General features: G+C 34.8%; 1 protein-coding gene across 1 annotated transcript; it reads left to right on the forward strand.

Annotated features, from left to right (window-relative positions):
• The first annotated feature begins 3,217 nt into the window (after positions 1 to 3,217).
• Positions 3,218 to 6,627, forward strand: LOC134844385 (mpv17-like protein 2). The gene is made up of 2 exons (XM_063861044.1): positions 3,218 to 4,625; positions 6,263 to 6,627. Exons 1-2 carry the CDS (start codon positions 4,367 to 4,369, stop codon positions 6,571 to 6,573), a joined length of 570 nt encoding a protein of 189 aa, XP_063717114.1. The 5' UTR covers positions 3,218 to 4,366; the 3' UTR covers positions 6,574 to 6,627.
• The last annotated feature ends 2,869 nt before the right edge of the window (positions 6,628 to 9,496 follow it).

Below are 9,496 nucleotides of genomic sequence, written 5' to 3' on the forward strand. Positions count from 1 at the left end.
TGACCAGTAGTTTTTGATTAATCTTTCAGTGCTTCCTGGCAAAAAAAAGATGTCTAAAATTGGAAAAGAAAGTTTTTATAATGTTTTTTGAATTTCCTTAATTGTGTTGTTAATTTTAAGTTGTAAATTGTTGTCGATTAAGCTTAATTCATTACTGATAGACGCGTTTGTTTGATCCTCTTATCTCTACGCACAAAAAAGCCACCATGAAACTGAATTGAAGAAGAAAAAGAAATAACTCTTTTCTGTGAACTTTGTAGTAAAATTTTGTGCTACTTGCACAGCAACCGGCTATCCTTGTTATTATTTCGAATATCGTAATTTTTATCTATGGCGCAGGGTTTGTCTCCCGCAATTCAAGGAAAATCACGTGAGATGATCATAAAAATTCCTAGAAATGGTTCAATTTTAAAAATATATATTAACGTTACCATGATAAGAACTGTTTCATTGTTTGAAATATTGCTTAGATAAAATTCATAATTTGGTTCTACGACTTGGATTTTTCAAATTTTTCTGATAATACTATCGTGGTTTGTCATTCGTGGTGCTTCATGTTAAACGAATAGCTGCAACAGCATTAGTTCAATTTTGAACAAGTTTTGAATGATCAGTGTGTAATTTTCGAACGCGCAAGTTATTTAAATAACAAAAATAAACAGTGTTCAGTTGTTAACACAAGCAAAGCTTGTGTCATACCATGAACTCTCTTTTTTCAACCTAAGTCGCAAATGTTTTTGCGACGCAAATATCGTTGCGACAAAATGTCTTATTGAAAGTGTTCATTTTGATCAATAACCAGCTATTAAGTACAGCCAATGCTAAGGATGTATACACAGACTAGCACTTTAGCCGCAAAGTATCCTTGATATGTAGCGTAGAGTAGAGGTAGGGAAGGGGACCCGCAACAAATTAAGAGGGTTTGAAACTAGGAAGGGTCGGATGTTTTTAAGTAGCGTTATTGGTCATATTTTTTTTGTGTATGCGAAGTGCAACACAGTGCTATAATACTTAAATACGACTGACCCAAAGTTATACTTTATACCTACTGCAAACCTTATTTTTGTTCGATAAGATAAATTAACATACAGTCAATAATTTACTCAATGTTTTGAAGAAAATTCTCAGTGACACTAAAAGCGGTTACAGTAGACGTCATGGTTTTAACTTAGAATTTCTTTGTCAAAAATTTAGGCGTCTGAGTTTTCAGCGAAATAAATCTTGCCTTTTTTCCAAATTTGCATTAAATATATTTCAGTGCTCTTATCAGTTAATTTTTTTTTTGCCATTTAAATATTTTTTCTAAGATGTGCAATTGTTAAAATAAGTTTATGTGGATTAAGAAAGTCTTTTAGCAGTTAGCAGAAACTATTGCAAGATAATAACGTTTGCTTTGTTTAGTTTGATTTTTCTGCGTTTTTGTTCAATTGAAATTGAGCACAATATAGGCTTCAGTGATCAAATACTGGTTCAGTATATTTGTTCAGGTCATTGTCCAGAAAAAGTGTAACACAGTAGAACACGCCGCGTAATAGTAAAATAAAATTTAATAGTCTTTAGTTCCTTCTTAGAAAAAAAAACAAAATTGAACGCAAATTCAGTTTTTTATTTCCGTTTTTTAGAACTGCCTGTTTTCAAGGGTAAATTCCCAAATGGAATAAATCCCAAATTCGACAAAAATGAAAACTTTCACAAATGTCATTATGTTTAAGTTTTTACCCTTTCCATGAACTGTTATTTCCTCTTTTTACAAGGAGTGAAAAACACTAATTCGGAAATAATTTCTTACAAACAAATAATGAAAAAGTTCAAATTTTTCTGGAAAAATTGATCTGCAATGCTGGAGAAGCTGGTTAAGGATTAACTTATATTTCTCCTTTGATAGTTCTAATAGTTCTTATCTACTAATATTTTTACTTTTCATCAGGAGCGACAACTTGAAAAAATGATCGCAGTGCTGGAGAAATTGCTACGCTATTTGCAATGCTGGAAACATTACTTAGTAACAGCAAACTCATGCTTTTGATATGAGTTCTGACAACTTTTTTCAAGATAAAATCTCAATCAATTTACATTAACAATTTTACTAGTTTTCATACCTTATTCACAAAATAGTTCTCTTCAAAAAAAAAGTATGAATGCAACTGTTGCATAGAAATTATGCCATTTGAGAATTATACCAATTGAGATGTTATCGGTTCTAGGACTATTTTGCACAAAGTTAACTTCGAATTGAAGTAAATTGTTTGCATCCACGGAGAACAAACAATCTCAGCTACCCTCAGTGAAAATATCGTTTCCTTGATTTCAAAGAAGTAATGTTTATTTTTGGGTCTGAAAAGACCAATGTTGCCAATGAGGTAAAATTTTCTCAATTAGTTAAAATTCTTAAACACAGTCAAGTGTAGGAACGTTGTCACATTGAACAGTTCAGTTCTATGGCTGAGAATGTTTCACACTGTGAACCTTTTTGTTCCGACGAATTGAAAAATTAGGAACTTTGTCTTCGGGGGCGAGTTAGTTTTACTTTTGTTTTCTGCGCAAAGTCAAGTACTAAAAATTTTCATTGGAATGGGTGAGTAGTATTCCAAATTGAAGCCCTTTCAGTCTTGATTCAAACGACATTAAAACGTTTTCAAAAAGTTGTCTCAGTATCGAGAAACACTGTTTTAAAATTTTTGATTTCAATTCAATTTTGAGCAAACAAATCGGGCAAGCAGGCTTACAGCGGCTTATTTATGCTTAAATTAAGCCCTGAAAAGTTAGTTTGAAGCAAGTAAAGTTGGTTTTTTGCGCCATTTTGAGAACCAAAAATATCAAAAAAAGATATTTAATTTTTTTTATCGATTTTTGTTTATTTAGTAATTTTTACAAATTTTGGAAAAAAATTGTCCAAATTGCCTATATTACTATGACTAATAGTGTTTTTGATATATTTTTAAAAAAAGTTTATGGTCTAAACATTCTGTGCTACTTGCACAGTAACTGGCTATCTTTGTTTTTATTTCGCTTTGAATAAAAATCACGCCGATAGGGAAACCTAATCCAGATGGTGAAAACTGGCAATTTCAGACCGGGAATCCCATACTAAGTACCTGAAAACATTGATCCTTTCACACAGGATAGCTGAGTTTATTTACTTTTGTCGATGTAAAATGTTGTTCGAATTCTTCAGTGAAGTTTGTCTTAAATCGTCCTACAAACTGTCCTTCAAGCGATCATAAAAATGAGCTTGCTTTTAATTTTGTCCACTCGTTTCATCGTAGTTTTTGAAGTTTTCAATCTGCTGTGAGTGACTTGCACTTTCGGTGTTTGGCTTAAACTCTTATCTGGTGACTTATAATAATATACCACACGCGTTCAAAATAAAAGTTCTTTTTAGAAAATAAGCTACATTGTATATAATCTCTAGCAAACAGTTCATAATTTATCTCGCAACTAATGCTTCGATTTCCTGCTGGCCCAGTTCGAAGATGCAACTTGAAACTGTGCACTTGATAATATATAGAGTTCTTGTTAAATATCATTAGAAAAAAAGACTTTTTCAACAGTCATCGAAAACAGCAACAAGATTTTAATCAAATTACGGTCTGCGTCAATGGCGTCAATCTTCATCAATCGAGTTCTGTTTGCAGATACTTTATGCTAATGAAATTGACACAGTCATTTACTGTGTTTCCGCATTGCGCTACCAGTTCTCCTTTTTTCATCAGCGCCTTCCTTTCCACAACGTCAACTGAATTACCCCAAAGTACCCAAAAATAAGGGGTTAGATTTTGCATTTCTTTTCTGGACACTCTTTGGTATTACTTTTGTCTTACAAATTAGAATGAACGTCAGAATGAAGGTTTAAAATTGGATGTTAAAGGCTTGCACCTGATACGGGTATAAAATGTTGCTGGTGATTAGTTAAAATTGATTCTGAGCCACTCGTAAATGCTGAAGTTCAATCTTGAAGTTCAATCTAGTCCAGTTCTTAGTCAGTTTAGCCATCACACCAAGTTGCTCGTTTATTTTGGCTTCTTAATTTGATAGTCCAATTGAAGTTTTTTAAATTACTTGCCAAGAATTGGTGTTTTTTTCTGAAGAAGATCAGTTCAATTTTTTTTCCACAAATTGTAGAAAATTGTAATTTGAGGCTTGTAAGAAGTGTAAGATTTAATTTTGGATCCAGGTATGAAATATAGCATATTCGTTATTGAAGCTCTTAGCCACTTTAATTTTACTCCTTACTTGTTTTTGACTTCTATTTGTTAATTGAAAATAATTGTTAATTGGAGCTCATTGGAGGTTTCGGTGTACAGAAATCGTTTTGTATAGCGTTATTGTGATAATCAAGTTATTAGTTATAAACCTCTGGTTATTAATGGCATGGAGAAAGGCATTCTCAGGTCGCTTGCTGTGGGTCACAAACACTGCCTCTTCTTTCGCACTCTACTTCATGGGAGACATAGCCGCCCAGAAGATTGAACTGTCACAGCAGACGATCAGTTCAGTTGAAGGTCATAAAGAAGGGGTCAAAGGTCAGATTGATTTGCAGAGGGCTGTGCGGATGGCGAGTATGAGTTTCATCATCAGTCCCTGGCAGACTGGGTTCTACCTCGTTCTGGACAGAAGACTGCCAGGTCAGAAGCATTTAAAGTCAAAAGTCCCCCGCCCTCTGTATAATTTACTTAGTTTACACTAACCCAGTCATGATGGTAAAAAAATCCAGCGGTTAAGTCATGATGGTAAAATATCGAATATTAAACTTTTTATTAAGTTTGCTTGTCTAAAATAAATTTCTGGTAATATTTCAATTCGGGTTGAAACAAAACAAAGGCAGGAACATCCTGCGCTGTTCAACTATTTTTACTATAATAATTTTTGAGAGCCAAGCTTAAAGATTTCCTACGCAGCTTTGGCACTCCGCATCAAAGGTTGCCAGGCTCAATTGATGATATAGAGTATAGGATGTCGGCAAAGTAAAAATGGCCAAATTAGCCTCATCTAAGCGAGACTCCTAGCAGGGGCGGATTTAGTGGGGGGGGGGGGGGGCTACGCCCTCCCTCAGGGATTCGACCCCCTGCCGACCCAAAGGGTCCCCCCTTTGGTACTTTTTAAGAAATCCATTTTTTGCCGACCGACCCTAAAATTTTTCTAAAAACGCCTTCCGCGCCAATATATACTAACTTTGAGGGGGAGCGCGCGCCAAAAAAAACGCGATTTTTTTGTCAAAATTTTTCAAAAAGTGCCCAAAAACGGCTTTTTTGACTGTTTTTTCAAAAATTTGCCTGCGGCGCAGAAAATTTACCAAAAATAGGGGCAAAACAGTGCTTTGGGAGAGCTCGAAAAATCAATTTGGTCGACCTAAAAAAAAAAAAGGTCGTCAAAAAAGGTCGTGAAAATCCGCCCCCCCCCCCTCGAAAAAATCCTAGATCCGCCCCTGACTCCTAGTATATCAAAGTTACGAAAGCCCTGAATGTTGCGACAACACTTTAAAAGGACAATTTAAAGTTTTCTTTTCGTTTTTTTTTTATCCCGCCACGCTTCAGATCTTGAGGAAAGAGGCAAATTTTCTCTGCGAATTTATGTTTTATAAACGTTTAGGTCGACCAAAATGAATGCTGAATTTCCAAGCTCTCTTAAATAAATAAAGCACCTAAATATAACTAAAATTCTATATTTAACCAAGTTTCCGCAAAAGTTGCTTTCTGATTTGAAAAATCGTCGACTATCTAACGCCAGATGGCGTAGAAAAAACTAAGTTCTTTTCAAGTAATAGAATAAAATTTTCAGATGCAAGAGAACAAAAGTTTCTCTGGGCTGAACAGTCGCTTTGAAGTAGTTTTTTTGGGAGTCTTGAGCTTGGTGTGCTTGTTAGCAGTTGCCTTTGGGTAAACTAGGTGCATTGGTGCCAAAGGCGTTAGTTGACCAAAAAATTGCATTCGAACTTTTACCAAATGGGGGAGCGTTTGGGCGGTTAGGGGTTCGAATCCCTGAGGGGGTCGAATATTTGATCTTTTCTGTGATACAGCCTATACGGCTTTATATAGTAATGGAACAAAGTATTTCATCTATGGAATCAGTTAACATCCTTCAATTAACATTAGATTAGCTAGCTAATCGCTGCATGTAAAATGCTCGATTTTGATTGGCTGAAAATTCCCACTTAGAGTAAAGTTATCATCCCCCAAAACTGCTGCGGGGGGGGGGGGGGGGGGGGGTTGGTCGTGTTAACTTGGTCTTATCTATCATTTTTATATTTGATTGCTGCTTTTAGGTTTAGCCTTCAAAACAATCGGCGCAAAGATCTTTTTCGACCAGTTGAACGCAGTCCCTCTTTACCTGACATTCATCACATGTCTGGCATATGTAGAAGGAAACAATTGGTCACAATCAGTGAAAGAGTGCAAACAGAAATTCATCCCAATTTACGCCCTCGATTTGTGCATTTGGCCGGCTGCTCAATTCGCCAACTTTTATTTTGTCAAGCCAGCATTTAGAGTAACTTATGTAAACTTCGTAACTTTCGCATGGAATATTATTTTATCTACTCTATTTCACTACAAACCGGATGTAAAATCAAACTGATAGTCGATAACTTGTTTTCATTTTGTTGAATTTATTTATTGAATGTTCAAATTGTTTGAGGGATTATATAAAACATGAGTTTCGAAGGTTAGCGTAACCTTTTTCTTCAATCACTTTTTAATTTTTCTTCAATGAGCTTACAACTTTTCAGTTTGAAAGTAAAGACATCTCGAGATATTTTAAGAAGTAACATGGAACTAAAAGTGAAAAAATTTGGAAACTTCTTTGCTAGTATTAGTAAGACATTGATTTCCTCAATTCAAGAACGTTCTGCTGCCATCAAACTTTTTTTTGCCTTGAAAAGTCTTTTGTTTTTGCACCAATTGACAAATAGGAATATGATAGTTCAATAGATAATTTAAAGAGCAAAAATTACATTAAAAATTGCTAATGTAGTTCGCTTGTGGAAATCAGTATATAAATCTGATCCAAACAACTATAAACCGATCAGTCTCTCTCCTGTATTCAGCAAAGTTTGGAAAAAAATCAAATTTAAAGGGATAATTTGGTTCATTGAAAAAAATAACATTCGGCTTAGCCCTTTTTTGATTTTCGACCTTCTTGATCATAAAATTTTATTGACAAAACTAGAATACTATTGTTTCCGTTGTAATTTTTGAAATTTCTTAAATCCTATTCAGAAGATCGGACGTTTCTTGTAATATCAGATAAGCGTGTATGTTCTATAAAAACTGTCACCTGAGGAATTGCGCAGAGGTCAATTTTGGGACCATTGCTTTTGAGTTATGACCGAGGTTTAACTCATAGAGTAATTTCGGATAGGGTACACCGTCTGCTCGTCACGCTATCTTATTTCCGGCCGGATAAACTTCTTAGTCTAATACCGATCCTAATCTAACTCTTATATCTACTAGTCTCAGGGTGTTTAACTAGTCTCTGCTAGGCTCAATAGATCTAGAGTATACTGGTTTATTGCGATTGCTAGAAGGTCTCTTGGAGAGGTAACTAATTTCTAAGTTAAATTCAAATCACTCCGGTGCTGAAATTACAAGTAATTTCAGCACTTACAAATAAGTGGGTTGTTAGTTAGATGGATCATGATTTGTTAATTTTAAATATTTTATAGTGATGAAATATCCAATTTATAACCAATAATAAAATGTAGTTTAGATCTGGCTCCACCCATCCGGGGTTTACAGAGTTTTGAATCTTTTATCTTCTATCTGTAATGAAGGATGGATGATGGTCGTTGGTATTTGGCGAGCATCATTTCTTGTTTTTTTCTTGGAGAAGAAAGCTCCAGGAAGCTGGAGTCGTCGATAGGAAGTTGTTAGTTTGTTTGTTCGACGATGGCTGCGACCGCCGGTGAAATCGATCTGATTTCAAATTGGTTGGCTATGATTGTTTGTTCTGCTTGGGTGGAGAACTGATCGAGTATCACTCTTGTCTGGGAAAGGCGTGAAGATCGTGTTTGGAGGAAATGCCTTGTAACTCGGATCTGTACGTATACTTGAACATCGAGGTGGTCATTGGTCTGACTCAATGAAGTCCTTTTCTGCGAAGTCAAGTCGTACTCTAAATCCTTTTTTGAGTCGTGATTGTGAGCGGCATGTCGGTTGTGTTTAGCCATTCTGTAGGTTGAGTGTGATGTGGTCGCCTAGTCTTTGGATGCTCGTCTTTGCGGTTGTTCGCGATCTATGTTCTGCATATAATAATTTACATTTTTTAAAATTTTGTTAATTTAATTTTTTAGTTATGATTTTGGTTAATTGTTTTCGCAAAAGCGTTTTAGTTTTAGTTCAGTTATTTTTAAGAGTTTTTCACCCTTGAGTACCTCTTGTCAAAAATTTGATGTGGTCACAAAGCGTGGATGTAGCACGGTGGGTTAGGCCGGCTATAGAGCATGCTCAGGACGTCCTCTCTGGTGGGTTAGGCCAGGAGTGGGAGCATGATTTCATGCTGGTTTTTTAAGGGGTCCTGTTTTGTGCTAACGTTTTTGTTATATTATTTCTAGTTTTCCTTTTGTTACTTTGGTTGTGTCCTTTTCTCAAAAATCAAATTGTTTTTTGTTTGGGTTTGTCTTGCGACTTTTTTTTTTATTATTTCTTTTTTAGACTTGGTAATAGTCTTCAAAAAATAAATTATCCAGTTTTAAGCTGGTTTAATCCGGTTTGGGTACCGTCGGTGTTCTTTTCTTAGTCATGCTGTTAGTTTGTGGTTTATGGTGTTTAGTTAGCTGCATTGGTTAGTTTGGTTATTATATAATTCCATTCCAACCGGGTTAAAGGAAAGTTGGAAACTTGCTATTGCTTGTTTGAGTTGTTGTTAGTGCAAAATTAAAACTTAAAATTCATTATTTTAAACAATTCTTCGTAGGCGAGTTGTGCGATTGTCGATAGAACTCTTGTGCGGGTAAACAGAAGATATATAAAAGGTTAGTACTGCATTTTTTGTATAAATTTACTACTTTAAGTTTAAATTTTACTGCTTTGTGGGGATTGAAAATTATGAATTGATTATCATCGTAATGATTTTTACTACATTCAGGGAAATAATTCATAGATGAATTTATTGCTTTCGAATCGAATTTTACTGCATCATTTAGTGCTATAGGTTTAATAGAGTTTATTCTGAAAAAAGAGTCTGCATTTTTATTTTTTTTTCTTCTTGTTGTAGCTGATCATGGGTGAAGACTAAAGAAAATGTAAATTAAATATGAAGAAGGGTTAGTTTTTATTTTAAATTAGTTAGTTTTAAAATATTAAATTCATACTTACCTTTGTCGTCGGGGAAAAAGCCGTGAGGGAAAACATCGTGAATAGCGTCTGATGTAGTTAGTGTTTACAGTCTTCGGGGCTTAGATGTAAAAGTCTTTCTATATTACTTTGATAGATTGATTCGTGATCAAGTCGGTTTTTATTTCCATTTGAAACTTGTGAACAATGTACTTTCTTTTCAGAAA

This window comes from Symsagittifera roscoffensis, chromosome 4 (genome assembly GCF_963678635.1).
Source record: "Symsagittifera roscoffensis chromosome 4, txSymRosc1.1, whole genome shotgun sequence".
Taxonomy (NCBI): Eukaryota; Metazoa; Xenacoelomorpha; order Acoela; family Convolutidae; genus Symsagittifera; species Symsagittifera roscoffensis.